The sequence below is a fragment of the Polistes canadensis genome, unplaced genomic scaffold (genome assembly GCF_001313835.1).
Source record: "Polistes canadensis isolate GaletaPanama2010 unplaced genomic scaffold, ASM131383v1 scaffold_278, whole genome shotgun sequence".
NCBI lineage: Eukaryota > Metazoa > Arthropoda > Insecta > Hymenoptera > Vespidae > Polistes > Polistes canadensis.
Window position 1 is genome coordinate 170,013 of NW_014569825.1, and position 15,726 is coordinate 185,738.

The window sequence follows — 15,726 nt, forward strand, 5'->3', positions numbered from 1 at the left end:
TATTTATTTAAATATATCTCGAAAATATTGAACATTTGTTTGTATATAACAAGTTTATACAAATTGATTAACTATAACAACGTTAAATTAATTATGATCATGATGAATAATTTACAGATGAACAGAGGATCGGAAGTCGCTGTTGGTATCAATATTGTTGGGAAAGAATCAATAACGGAAACTGCTTCTAGTCCGATAATAACTGAACCATCAAGGAGATGCGCTTTCTGCAGATTTTTAAGCTCCCTTTGTGCATCACATCACTTCAAAAATCTCCAGGTAAATTACAAAAAAAAACTTAACAAGATATTATTTTCAATAAGAAAATGGTAGATTTTATGAAGCTCCGGAGCTTAAGCCCTCCACCCTCCATCTTCACTGTCTCAAAAATATTTAATGGAAATTAATCGATACAAGATTGGATAACGTTCGTCTAATGGTTTCATCGAAATACAGATCATTTATTTTCTCGAGTTAAATCTGCATTTGCGAATACGATTGAGTTTATAATCTGTTTTACGCACCCCTAAGATGAAAGCCCGTATACAACGTATAATATATTATATATAATATGTTATCGAAGACGCGTGTTCGTTATCAAGAAGGTAACTTTAACGTGTAACATGATAGATTTAATTAATCAACGGGTTTAGAGTAGAACACCAACGAAAGCAGCTTCCTGAAAGCTTCCATTTTCAAAATTTAGATTTTTATTGGCATAAAAATATCGATGAATCATGGCAAATCTAATTTCCCAACCATCCAATATCAATATAATAAGAATAATATCTTTTTTTAAACTTTTAATGTATTTTATGCTTCATCTAATTAGAATGCTTTCAAGAAGAAACTTTTATTATAGTATAGTAATGCATCTCTAAAATGCATCTCTAATATGCATCTCTAATATGCATCTCTAATATGCATCTCTAAAATGCATCTCTAAAATGCATCGAAATTGAAATACCAAAAGAATATTTTTCTAGAATAAAATTGTCACGAATATTTTGTTTGTTTATCCACGTTTTAATTTAATCACAGATATACTACGTTCTGCGTTTCACGTACTACGGATAGATGCTATATCATAGTGAAAGCTTTCGCATAAATATTCAAACAATTCATACATATATACGTAAAAAATAGAATAAAAGAAAATATCTAAAGTAACGTTATATTTCATCGTGAACTGTACTCGTGCCACACTGAATGTCCAAAAAATTGTTTCTATAAATATAAACCCATATAAACGTATATAAAAAACTACTACTACTATAAAATCAAATATTTATATATAGTAATACTATATTTCGACGTCAAATTTACGCATGATACACTTGATGTTTCAAACAAACAAAAATAAATAAAGTATAATAAATCAAGTATCAAAAAAAAAAAAAATTGCGCGAAGATTTTGATTAAATAGAAAATAAATAATAAATTAAACACTCATCTTTTTTTCTTTTTGGATGATCGATCAACGAACAAAATTTAAAAGTCAGTTGATTAATCGCAATTCTTATGAATAAATCACGATGATTTTCCAAATGTTACTTACATAGTTTCATCAAGCTATCGATCATGAACGTAACACATGCACACACATAGGACACAAACATATATATATATATATATATATATATATACACTTTTCTATGATGTTTCGATGATAATAATCGTCATGATAGCTTTGAGACGTTACCGACGAAAAATGATATTTATCAATTTTTGAAATAACCGAAAACGGTTATATATATTACTGATAAAATCGCGTTCGATATTATGACGCAATTCTAAATTATTGAAATCTTTTCATTATTTGCTTACGTTAATCCGTATTTAATCTTTATACCAATATCGCTATAAATAGTGATTCGTGACGATGATACGAGTGAAAGAGACAAAAGGAAGAAACAGGAAGGGAATATATAGAAATATATTGTATGGAATGACAGAAGGATTTTGGTCAATCTAGAATATATGCTTCAGGTGTGAATGTGTTTAGAACACCAATATTAAATGTTTTTAATCTCCTTTAAATGAAACAAATGTACAAAATGTTAACAATGTACAAAAATGTCTACACAATGTCAGTAAAATGTGCTTTAGTGGGATGTGCTTAGAATATGGAGGGAGGGGAAGGAAACAAAATCTCAAGCTACTGTAAGTAAGACAAATAAAAAAAAGTAACGAGTATATATGTGTATATATATATATATATATGTATGTGTACGTACGAATAGGATATTAACCCTTCGTCCGGTTTACAACAATTGGATTTCGAAAATTTGCATGAATTTTTAATAAATTTGTAGAGTACATTAAAACGAAGGAACAAATTTACGACAAAATGGAAAAACATTGTTTGAAATATCGTAAATAATTATTAGATTATGTGCACACGAGGCGTCTATTTTTATCCATAAATGTGTAGCTTTTCAAGATGAAAGGAATAAGAGAGAAATTGATAGGTCGCGGAGCTTTTAGTGACTTCCATCTTCAGGAAAGCTCTCTATCAGTCGCTATGGGAACTCGATAATTCTCGATAATTCTCGATAATCGTATGACTTTTTACGAGTAATCCATATATGTATTTACCCAACATCGTATGCGATTTCTTTTGTTGCATGATACTAGATAAGGAGACCTTTGATAAATGGCTAATACAAACACACACGAGTATACAGTAAAAATATAATATAATATATATATATATATATATAGGGAATATCGATCCGAATTAGAGAGGAAGAAAAAATTGAAGAGAAAAGGAAACCTCTCTCTTTCTCTCTCTCTCTATCTTATTTGATGATTTGATAAATGGTTCATACACGTTTGCAATAATAAAATATAATATATCGAATAATAATAATCGGTACTTATATAAAAAAAATAAGTTTGATCGATCAAATTTAATGAAAAATATTTTAACGAGTAGTATGTATTAGATTTCAGATCACAATTTGATATGCCTTTGATACATGCATACATACTTCTTACATGTATGCATATATATATATATATATAGAGAGAGAGAGAGAGAGAGAGAGAGATTGGCAGAATGTCTTGAGAATATTAATAATTCGATCGTCTCTAATGCCATACGATCTGCCTTTCTAATTTCAGGTGGAAATGCTCTACCAACGTTATTTCCTTCGCATGAATCAGAGTAACATGACACACGTGTTAGGTCTACTAGCAGGATTGGCATTCGCTTTGGGAATGCTACTCATCGTTAGATTGATTCTAACTGATGACGAACCCTTACTTATGCTCCTTCGACGATCCGAAAATCTTTCTCTCGCAATTACCCTCGTCATATGTATCATCGTTTACGCAGGTAAGTATTCATTCTAAAAAATAATACACAAAAAAAAAAACTAGGTAGAAACAATTGTTAACATATCCTTCTCACATAATCTTCAAAATTATTACGTTATCATATTAAATATATTTATTTGATCAACGTATATCCAAATTAACTGCACGCATATTACTTTTTTTTTCAACAAATTTTCCTAATTGTAACGTATCTGAAAATTGAATTAGTTATCATGAAATATGTTGTATATCTTTATTCATGCACCTGTATCTGAGTATATATAAGTATATTACTAAATACCCTATATATTCCATTTTGTAAAGAAGAAAAACCGTTTTTTGTATTTTGCCTTTCAGGAAGAACCCAACTATTTTTCTTCATATTTTTCTCTCTCCTCTCTCTTTTTCTTTATTTCTTTTTTCTCCTTTACACGCAATCATATTTTACAATGTTCCATACTCTCGGATATTAATGGATAGTAATAACGAAGGGGAACTCCCTATGAAAAATCTCATTAATTGAACTATGATATATTATATATTTTTCTTTTTCCTCGATTGAAGAGTAAAGAAAAAAAAAAAAATATTGAATTGATTAATAATAATTGCAATTTTGTCTTAATATAAAAAAATGATAATGAAGAAAATTATACCAATATATATATTATTTATTTATATATAAAGATAATATAAATATATAATACTGATAAAAATAAAAAATATACAATAATAAAAACGATCAAAGAGAGAGAGAATAAGAAAAGGAAAAACGTAATAATACAAAAGTCTAAAATTTTGTTATTTTTGATTTTGTATTTAATCAGCATTAGTAGCAGCCATTTCGAGGCCTGGAATGAACGAGATTTGGTTGGCTGTTGTCAGTGGTGCCGTATTGGTGACACTGTTGGCTTTACAAGTTACCCTGAACATTCATTTGGCCTACTTGCACGAGATTCAGCAGAAAAATTACGAAGACGATGAGAACGAAGCATCTTCCTCGTCATCTTCGTCTTCGACGTCGTCTCCTATACCCTCGTCTTCATTGTTCACTATGAGAACGAAAGAACTTCGTACTGGTGGACCATTGGCAGCTGCTTGGGCAGTTTGCTTTTTCATCTACATGGCATATGCTCTTTTACCGATTAGGTTACGACATGCCTGTATCGCTGGAATCTGTTTTTCGATTGCTCATCTTGTTGGAGCATTACTATTATATCCTCAGGATTATCCTGCTATCATGGCCCACGTGAGTACATTCTCTCGTTTTTAATCATTTTATTTTATATTATATTATATTATCAGATGAATTTTTTTTTTTGATTTACCTTCGTAAACTAACAAAATTGTTACAAATTGTAGAGATCTCGAATTATTATACTTGCCCAATCTCTCAATCTACCTTTAAAACTCAAAGCAATACTCGAATAATCCCAATTGGGGTATACTTATACGATTTGCATTATCAAATATCATGATGTATTTTAAAAAATAGAAATATTCTCGTATTTAAAACGCAATACGTCGATCGATATTCTACAATGGTTTTCGCATCTATTCAAATGAATAACTTACAAAAGATTTCGCATATATCTAATTACATATGTATTATATTGTATATATATATATATATATATATATATATATATATATATACGTTGATCAGTTTTGTTTGAATTCAAGCAATCTCGTGTTGAAATTTATACAGCAATCTCTGCCTCTTTCTCTCTCGATAAATTTTCCTTTCATTCCAACGATTCCATATTTCATTTATCTTTTCATCGAGTTAATCCACCTATAATGACAATTGTAGCATATATTTTCCAAACGAAAAGAGATAGAATATCTATAGAATATTCTATACATTCTCGAATATGACATACTGTGCGATAAGTTCTTCGTGCTATGGATAAGAGATAAGCAAATAGATCGATCGGTGTTAGAATAGAAGTGACGGTGAAGAGAACTTTACAAGAGGGAAGGAAGAAAAAAAGATCAATCGAAAGTAAGTAAGAGAGAGAGAGAAAGAGAGAGAGAGAAAGAGAGAGAGAGAGAGAGAGAGAGAGAGAGAGAGAGAGAGAGAGAGTGAATTTAAGATAGAAAGGCTATACTATCTATTCTAAAATCTCATGAAAAGAGTTCCTTGTTATTGGATTTTGTGGCGACTGAAAGTGTCTTCATCCATCAAGTTACCAAGACTCTTAAATTCCTTTCCTACGCGATTACAAAAGCAACTTTTATTACGTTGAAAGCTTCGACAGTTCCTATGTTCGATATAATTCATGAACTACAATACATCGAGATATCTGAATTGATTGAACAAAAATGATATTGTCCTATTTGATTTAATTGACGAGTTAGTATCAATTGTAACGATCGATTTAATTAATAAATTGACGAAATATCTGACTAAAGAATAATTACGTACCTATCGAAAAAATCTAACGTTTAATATCGATCTACAAAATATGTCAGGTTTGTTCAGTAATTTTGAAAACTAACACTCTGTTGTTCGTGAAATGCAAATTAAAGGACCCCAACGATAAAGGATACTCTAAGCGAAAAATAGTTTTCCAAATTGGTCTGTTCGTTCCATTCTCGTATATTCTTCGATTATCAAATTACAATATTAATGGCCCTTGTCGTATGTTCGACGTAATTGCAAGTCTGTCACTCTTCTAGTGGTGACACAAAGGGCAAAGGTCGAACGATGCTTTCGAGAAATATATGAACTGGCTAATGAACTCTTGAAGAGAAAGAAAAGAAATAGACTATATATTTTCAATTTATTTTATATTAGTTTGTTTTTTATTATCTTATTTAAAAATAGAAAAACAAAAAAGACAAATTATTTTTCGTTTTAATAAAAATGAATTTGACTTGTGTCGCACATATATCGTATAATATATTGTATAATAATATTATATTGTATATATACGCCTTGTTTTTGATCAAAGTAATATCTGAAATGTAATTAGTGATAACGAGTTTAACGTGACAGTAATTCGTTGGGGGAAAACCACTGGTCCGATCATGGACCATGATATTGTTTGAAAGGAAGGAAGACGATGCATGTACGCTTCGAAGTAAACGCGATCTCTAACAATCTCAACTAGCCAGTATATTAACTCTACTTCCGTAATGTTCGGTATACCGGGAAACAGGTAAACTCAATGAATTGACTCGGACGTCGATGAAATTCGACAATTACGTCTGAAGGCAGTTCCTTTGGAGATGACTATGTACCCACTTATCTACAAGCTCCTAGACCGATCAAAGAAGTTCATTCCTGTACTACTACTATAATAGAATTCGCTTCGTTTATCAGCTTTGTATCATTGTGTCATTTTTCTGATACAATTAAAGCCTATCTTTATTGTTTTCTTCTTTCTTTCTCTCTTAAAAGAAACGATTTAAACAATTTTTCATTTGATTCCATTTGAAAAACTTGTGCAACTCGTTTAATTTCAAAAGTGCACTTTATAAGAAAAAAAGTACGAAAATATAAGCCGAATGAGCGTGCATCAATGATCATTAAATGTAACGAAAAAGAAAAGAACGATAAAAAAAAAGGAAAAAAAGGAATATACTCGTTGATCAATAGAGTCACGTAAAAAAGATGTGTAGAGAAAATCCGTGAGAGATTAGAGTACATAAGAATCATAAATCATGAGCTCATCATGTAGCCCTAGTTTTCTCAGTAACTATATATCTGCAATCTCAACGTGTTTGTTTTATCCTATCGACTACTGCTACTTGCTACTACTACTACTACTACTACTACTACTACTACTACTACTACTACTACTACTACTACTACTACTACTACTACTACTAGATAATATGATTAACGAGCGATAATTAATTTTGTAAATTTCTGGCACGTCCCATCGCATCGTCTTAATTAAAAAATGAAAAAAAAAAAAAAAATGCACGCAACCCTTTTGTTTTTTTTTTTTTTTACAACCGCTGCTGCAAATAAACGCCAATGCACAAGGATAGAATATATGAAAAATAAATTCACTTATCGTCGTTTGCTTCGGTAACGTTAATAGAAAGGAAAACTATGAAAAAGTCTGAAGAGACCGAAAAAAAGAAAAAGAAAAAGAAAAAGAGAAAGAATAAATCTCTTTTGAAGAGAGTACTTGTAACAAATATATTTGATAATTAAAATACAAATCCGATTCTTCCAATTTTCATAGTGATCCCATTAACGAGATACGTCGAGGAGGAGCCTTTCCATATCAAAGGATTCACATTTTGAAATTTCTCCAAAATTCAACTCGATAAAATCTACAATGCACTTTGTTGAAAAGCTTAAACATCGATTTATGGAAATCGAAGGATGTAGGTCACGGTCGACATAGATCGATTGAGATCGATTGGATAGTTCCCACATTGGATAAGAATATTTGAACGAATATGCTACGATAACAACAAGACGAGTCTTGAACAAACGATCGAATCAATCCTTTGCATCTAGTGATCGATTAAAACAAATTTATTCTTAGTCTCCAGAGAGAGAGAGAGAGAGAGAGAGAGAGAGAGAGAGAAAGAGAGAAAAGGGTGATAACTAGTCGTAGACAATGTTTCGATTCCAGACGAGAACTGGACACGACACCGACAAAATTTAACTCGAGAAATAATCGTAAACTTTAATCTATTCCCAAAGCTAGCAGAGAGAGTGTGTCACTTTGTACAATTAAACTGGTCATTTTGAAAGTCCCATAAAGGAGTAAACAATTTTATATGAATTAATTTGTTGAGTCACAGAATTTGTTTTGACAGTACGACCTAGTTTTACGAATTATCCAACGAATAAATCTCTTTACCAAATGTTCCTATTCAACAATCGCACTTTCCTAAAGGACACAAATTTTGTTTTTTAATTAAAACAATTACGCGATTGGGTTATTAATTTGTTATATAGTTCAATTATACGATAAACTAATTGTTTTATACTTTCCCAAAGTAAAACTTCAAAGTCCATTTTTATAATAAAATGAAAATCATCAATTCGGTTAAACGGAATCTTTTAAATATAAAATAAATGAGGAGTATAAAAAATTGTATTATTACGATCGTAAAAATAAAAGAAAAGAAGATAAAACAATAGTTCGTAGAAATAAATAAAAAAAAAAAGAAAAAAAAGAAAAAAAAGAAAAACTTTCCTCGAGAAAGAAACTTTAAGAAGTAGCATTTCTTTTACGTGTTTGCATCCAACTTTTCCCCAGCGACTTGCCGTACTTTTCTTTCCTTTCTAACATACACGAACGCGAGTTGAATAATAATTTATTGACCAATGATCGAAGACAATCAACAAACTTTTATCCTCAAAAACACCCGTAAGACTATCCTTAAATAAATTTCTTTTTTTATCCTCAAGAGAGAATACATTTATTTTCAACTGAAATTTATAATTTTTCTCGTGTTCATATAAACCGATGAATCATTTCTAACCCGGTTGCACCACCCCACGTGGTGTACACGTTGTTTAATAAGAAAATTACAACCATTTACAAAATTTAAATTTCAAAACAAAAGCAAGATAAAAGAAAGATACAAAAATTGTATAAAATATGGATAAATTTAATCTGAATTTGCGGGTTAACTTAATGCGTGAACTTTTTTTTATACGAAAAAGAACTTTGGCCAGTGAAGTGTCGTCTCGTCAATTTAATTATCGTTTAGAAAAGTGTGTTTGACCGAAGAGTCAACGATAGTATCCGAGTAGAAGTCAGCAACTCGTTCATTCCACACTCGTACACAAGTCTATCAAGGGAAAAACTTAATGGCCAAAGTACCAACAAAACTACCCTTCCCGTACCCGTTTATTCCCCGCTTTTCTCTCCTGAGATTCAACATGGAATTTCTCGTCTTCGTCTTCGTCATCGTCATCGTCGTCGACGACGACCTCGTTTCTTTGCTCTTGGTCAATCGTCGAACCTTTCTATGGGACTATCGCGATGAATATTTTATTCTTTTAACATTCACTTCTCCGTTCATTTACATTAGCCGAATATAAAAGCAGACGAAAGAGGACTGCTATATAGGGTGAACTAAGACAAAAAAAAAACTTCAAATACATATTTCCTACGCTTGTGATTTGACAACAACAAAAATATAAAAGCGGAACGCAATAGTAATTATAATCTTAAAAGAAGTTTCGAAAAGGGGGATATCAATTGTGTACAAAAAAATTACCTACAAATAATTCCGTAATGCATTATTTATTTCTCTCGATCTGATTTAATCTTCTTTTTTTTCATTTATCTTTAGAAAAATTTCATCTCGGTAGCAATATTATTAAGAATTGGAAACGATACGATATAATATTTGCTAAGAATAAAATTTCCGGTTTGCGTCCTGAAAATGAAATTGCTTCGAAAGGTCGAAACCTCTTCTTTTTATTACTTTTATTTGACACGAAATAAGCAAACCCCAAAAACCATTTCATATCCGTACTGTTATTTAATAAATGAAAAGGATTTTTTGTTTTGTTTCTTGTTTTGTTTTCCTGACTAATAATATAATAGATACTACTATCTATATGCTATTTTTCTATTCTTTCTTCTATACTTTCCATGGCTCCCCATAATCAATCAACTATCCTATCTTTTAATCAAACATTTTTTTTCTTCATATTTCCCATTGTTTTCCTACGTTCGTTATTTCTTTTTTCTTTTTTTCTTTTTCCCCCCCCCATTTCCGATGCACCTGGTGGTGAGATTCGATCACATTTCCGTCCGGAAAACAACGGTCCTTCTTTTTTCTCTCGTAACAGTTATTTTGCAATATTTCCCATCAGATACCGTAGATGATTGTGTTAGAAAGATGAAAATTTTGTCAAAATTCTCTTAGAAATTGGCATATACTTTGTTACAATTCGAAAAATGTTTCATTGAAAATTGGGACGTTTCGTTATAGAAACCCAGTAAATACGTCATATTTTTTTCCAATTTTTTCTTTGACGTTATTAATTAACAAAAGAACGAACAAGGCAACAAAATAACATATACAAGCGGGCGTGTATATGTTTATGTAAAATATATGCATGTAAGAGAGAGAGAGAGAGAGAGAGAGAGAGAGAGAGAGAGAGAGAGAGAGAGAGAAAGACGGAGAGAGAAAGACGGAGAAAAATAAAAGTTGCAGAAGCATAAAAAAGGGATAAGCTGTTTATACAAAAAGGTTCATTGGGGATGTTGTCAACGGATAATTAGTGGATATTGTTCACTGAGTCTTTCTTCTTTCTCTCTCTCTCTCTCTCTCTCTCTCTCTCTCTCTCTTTTAATAATACTAAAGATGTTTTATGGTTTCAACGAGATAACGTAACCGAATTTTTCTCCAGAGAAACTCATTTTTATACGATTTATTTATACGGAAAAATTCCAATGAGAAAAGAACATAGGATTTCGAAGAATAGATTTAAAATGATTTTACAATAAATAAAAATAAATGAATTTAATAAGAATTATTATCGATATTAACGATTGTTTTTGATTTGAAAAAATAATAAATATAAGATAAATCCAAATTTTGTAAGCGTGGCTTATTTATTTTTTAAAATCATCTAAGAATTTTGGTTTAACATTGCATGTTCGAATTAAGTATTGTTCTCTTTTTATCTAATTACAAATGTTATTCACGAATGATACCAAATTCGTAATAATAATAGAAAAATATAAATAAAAATAGACAGAGATAAGTGCAATAATGAAAATGCAATACACGCACGAGTGATCTTAATTTTAATGAAACGATAAATTCTCTCATTTCTTCATATTTCTCTTTTTCACCTTTATTATTATTTCTCGTCGAGTTACATTTTCTACTGAGTTTTGAAATTGTTGCCTTTACGAAAGTGAAAGAAGAAGAAGAAACGACAAAAAAAAAAAAATAAGGAGAAATTATACATTGAAATAGAATATTCATAAAGAATAATATCAAAGGACGAAGTACTTGAAAAACATATGCGCTTAAGACGGTGCTACTTTCGATGTATTTTAAACATATATATTCAGCATAATATATTGCTAATGTATGCGTAAAGTAATATATTAAAATATTAATGAAATATAATTAAATATGTATACATTAGTATCATTTTAATGTAGAACTTTTATCCGTAGTTCACAGACGACGACACTTCGAGACTAACTCGACATTGTATACAGCAAATAAAGAAAATAATAAAAGTACTAAAACTTTTGAAATCTATAGAGGAATCAGGGAGAGGAATCAGGGAGAGGAATCAGGGAAGAATCTCGATAAATAGGAGAGAACGCGACGATATAGAATTCCGACTGAAATTCCAACTGAAATTCCAACTGAAATTCCAACCATAGTCTATTACTACTCTCATTGAGTTGAAAATGTACATATGTAATACACTTACAATTAGTGTACATGTAGAAATAAACATATATATATATGCATGTAAAGCTTTCTCGAGATATTCGCACGGTGTTTTAGGGATATTACGGGGTTGCTCGGAAAAAAACTTTGATTAAAGCTCGTTGAAGGTAACAACGTTTTTTCTTCGCGCGTACAGTTTCTCTTCTATTTTTGTAAAAACTTAGAACAAAGCTTTTGCATGTACATACACCTCCTATGTGTTAACGCGTGTATATATATATATATATATACGTATCTCGAGTAGTATCTTTCCGAGCGTTGCAGGAACGTCGATTACTGTCGTCTACACGATGCACTTCGATGTGTCGACACGAAATACGTCCTTTGACCCGAATAACGTCATGAAAATTACTTTGAGAAATAGCTAACGCGAACGTGAACCTGTAAACGAACACGAACGCGTACGCGAACGCGAATTTCTCCATAAAACGATGGAGGTAAATGTAATTTAGGTATAAAAGGCATCTTATCTTCCTTCGGGGGATTATCAGTCTAGCCATACACTCTTATGGGATTAGACGTTAGTAAAAGATACAAATGAGACAGCTCTCATAAATATGTATATAAATATATATTTGTATATATATATATATATATATTATATTTATAAACTCACACCACCCACACGGAGTTTATATCAACGTACATATCGTATATCTTTCAAATACAGTAGTCTCTCTTTTAATTACTTTCTATGTGAACTTTTTCATTTAACTTCGTAGCCGAAAAAAAGAATCTCTGAAAACGTGCGCGTATAGTAAAAAAAAAACAAAAACAAAAAAAAGACAAAAAAAATAGAAAAAAAGAAGAAAAAGCAAACGCTACACGCAGAAACAAAAAAATAAACGTAAACTAATCCAAATGAAGGGTGGGCGCGAGTATCACCCGTTCGATTTCATTTCGAAAAGTAAAATCTCTGGTGATTTCAAAGTAATATGCTAACAAAATAATAATTTAGAAATGTATAATGTAGAACTTTAATTTTTCGTAACACGTAAACTCTAAATAAATTCTACGAGACGCGTTAATTAGTAAGGAATGACGATAAAGTACCCAAGTTTTATGAGATCGTTTGAGGATCGCGAATTGTACCGCGGTTCTCTATTTTTCTCTCTTTCTCTCCCAGAGTATTTTCTAGGAAAGAAAAATAAGTACGACAACATGCCAGCGACCTGTTTACGAACTAATTGCATCTCGTTAGAGCTTAGTTTTCCAACGAGAAACAAGTTGATCCAACGTTGGCAACGTGCACCGATCCCTCTAACCCCTCTTCACCCCCCTACCACCCCTCTTCATCACCAATTACCTGTCCCTTTTTCTCTGTGTTCGTTCTTTATTACTTCAAGTCAATCAAGACCAAGTATTAAAAATTAATCGATGATTTTTAATCGATGATTTTTAATCGATGATTTTTAATCGATGATTTTTATTCGTTTATTTTTGCCCCTTTTCTTTCTTACCCCATCTCGGGAATTTTTATATATTAATTATATTATATTTTTGTTCTTACTCTTCTAATTATACGCATTCAAAGTGCAATTTCCTCGATTTAACACGAAATTAGCATACTTTCATCCGAATTTTTTTCCTTTTTTCTTTTTTTTTATTTCTTTTTCGACAAATCTCGTACTTATTCTCTCTTTCTCTCTCTCTTTCTCAGCGTATTTCTAGGAAAAAGTTCACGTTAGTCTTTGACCAGCCATGAAGTTCGTAGAAAATTTTGAAACGGTTGAAGGATTGTGAAAAAAGAAAACAAAAAAGGGAAAAATAATTTCGTTGTGTCGATTATTTACGGCCGTCGGTTTTCGTTGCACAACGAGAGTATTACGGCCTTTCGTTTGTAATCGGATTAAATATGGAAAGCTATGTGCATATGTGTGTATATATATATATATATATATATGATACATATGACGTGTGTAATATCGTGTAGTACATGCGTAAATATTTTACGCTTGTCAATTTAGAAGTTTTACAAAAACGAATCGTTTTTATTTCCTCTCCACATGCGCTCTTCAATTATTTCAATGATTTTTTCAAGCATTCTACTACTATCGAATGGAATTCTTTATTATTTCTAATCGTTTATAAAAAAAAAAAAAAAAAACCAAAGAGAACGGAAGAGATGCAACAAGAAAAAATTCAAATAAATAATATATATTTATAAACAAATTTTTATATATACGGATATAAAATGTAAAACGAGGAAAAATATATCTATGAGAAGATAAAAGAAAATAAAAAAAAACATAAGATAGAACAAATTTATCGGGGTTTTTCTTAACAAGTATTAATGCTCAACAATTAACGTCGCTCTTAGAAAAAAATATAAACTCGCAAATTAATTGTGCTATAGAGGATTACGTAGTTATAAAAAAAAATTATATCTAGGGAAATATATATAAGAAACTAAATAATTGGAGAAAAATTCAACAATTAGCATTTATCCGTACGAATAAAATGAAACAAAATGAATGGTTAAATTGTTATCAAAAACGTTTCATAAATATAACGCAAGGTGAAAATGAAAAAGAAAATGAAAAAGAAAAAGAAAAAGAAAAAGAAGAAGAAAAAGTAGAAGTAAAAGGGAGAAAATAAAAAGGATAAAATGAAAGTAGCAGAGAAAAGGGCAAATCGATATTTTGTTGCACGCGTTGGTAGAAGTCCTCTTCTGACCCTTTGGTGAACGGTCCGAGAGGGTGGTGGTGATTTTTTCTTTTTAAGACCTCTACTTCTTGGCATCAATGTGAACTACTCAAGGGGACCACACACTCCGACGATTTAATGACGCGAAAACGCTACAACGAGCCATGACGTAAGATCGTCCACTTTTTCCCTCTCTACGAAACAATTTCTAAAACAATGGCCTCTTGGTTGACTCACCCACTAAAAGAAAGTGAAAATAGGAGAGAGAGAAACAAAGAGAGAACGAGCAGCTCGAAATAACCTAAATTTATGCACGTAAACATTTTTTTTTTAAACGTTTAAACGTTTTGATACTGATTGTAAGTCAGCAAGTAATTGATTGATTGACACGTTTTCATTCAAATTTATATATTTTCAAGTATAAACCATTAATCGAATAGACTACCAGTACGCGATAAACGTTCACGAGATAAAGGTCTCTTTCTTTCTCTCTCTCTCTCTCTCTCTCTCTCTCTCTCTCTCTCTCTCTCTCTCTCTGTCTCTTTCTCTATTTTCCTTGTACAATAGAACCAAAGTAATTTATTTCTACGTTGGTATCCACTTAACGAAACTGCCAGAGTAGTTCCGTATGCTCGAATCGCCAATTATTCGTAGATTATTCATCTTTATATATAATCGTTGCGATTGAACGATTATAATTAAATTAAAACAAACAAAAAAATATAAAAAAGAGAGAAAAGCCGAAAAATCGAAAGAATGTTTTTTACAACAGAAATGTCTTCTCTTATTTTTCCTTTTTCATTTGATATTACATCCCAATGCAATTATATTCGTGAATAAAACTTTCATTATGCAATATAAATTCGACTAGGTTTTCTTCAATTTATCTTGTAACTTGTTAAGAAACAACTACTAAAGAACATTTCAAACATACAATATTAAAGAAGGGTTCTAAGCAATTGCGTATAATTGCAGGACTAAATTCGCAAAGATTTAGGGGGAGCAATGTCTCTTAACTTATACACGTTACACGTTACACGTTACACGTTACACGTTACACGTTCGTAAAGGGAAGTTCTCGAGGATACCTTCTGAATAATTGACATTCGTGAAACGAATTTCTCTTTCTCTTCCTCTCTCTCTTCCTCTCTCTCTTCCTCTCTCTCTTCCTCTCTCTCTCTCTCTCTCTCCCTCTCTTTATGTCTCTCTGTGGTCTTGTTGTACTATAAATAACTGGACACACTAATTTTCTAGTTCTGTTAAAATTCTATGCACATTCAATACACATAATTAATTCGTAATATTCAAACAACATATTGTGTAATGTGATATTAATTTAATTTAATT

The 15,726-nt window shown here is 31.0% G+C and overlaps 1 protein-coding gene across 4 annotated transcripts in view; it reads left to right on the forward strand.

Moving 5' to 3' along the window:
* Window positions 1-15,726, forward strand: part of LOC106791020 (adenylate cyclase type 6) — a 43,575-nt gene that overhangs the window by 12,081 nt on the left and 15,768 nt on the right. For all 4 annotated transcript variants that reach the window (XM_014756351.1, XM_014756353.1, XM_014756352.1 and 1 more), the window contains 3 exons: window positions 118-279; window positions 3,127-3,340; window positions 4,146-4,567. In XM_014756351.1, coding sequence (XP_014611837.1) covers window positions 118-279; window positions 3,127-3,340; window positions 4,146-4,567 — 798 coding nt within the window. The remainder of the gene's footprint in view (window positions 1-117; window positions 280-3,126; window positions 3,341-4,145; window positions 4,568-15,726) is intronic.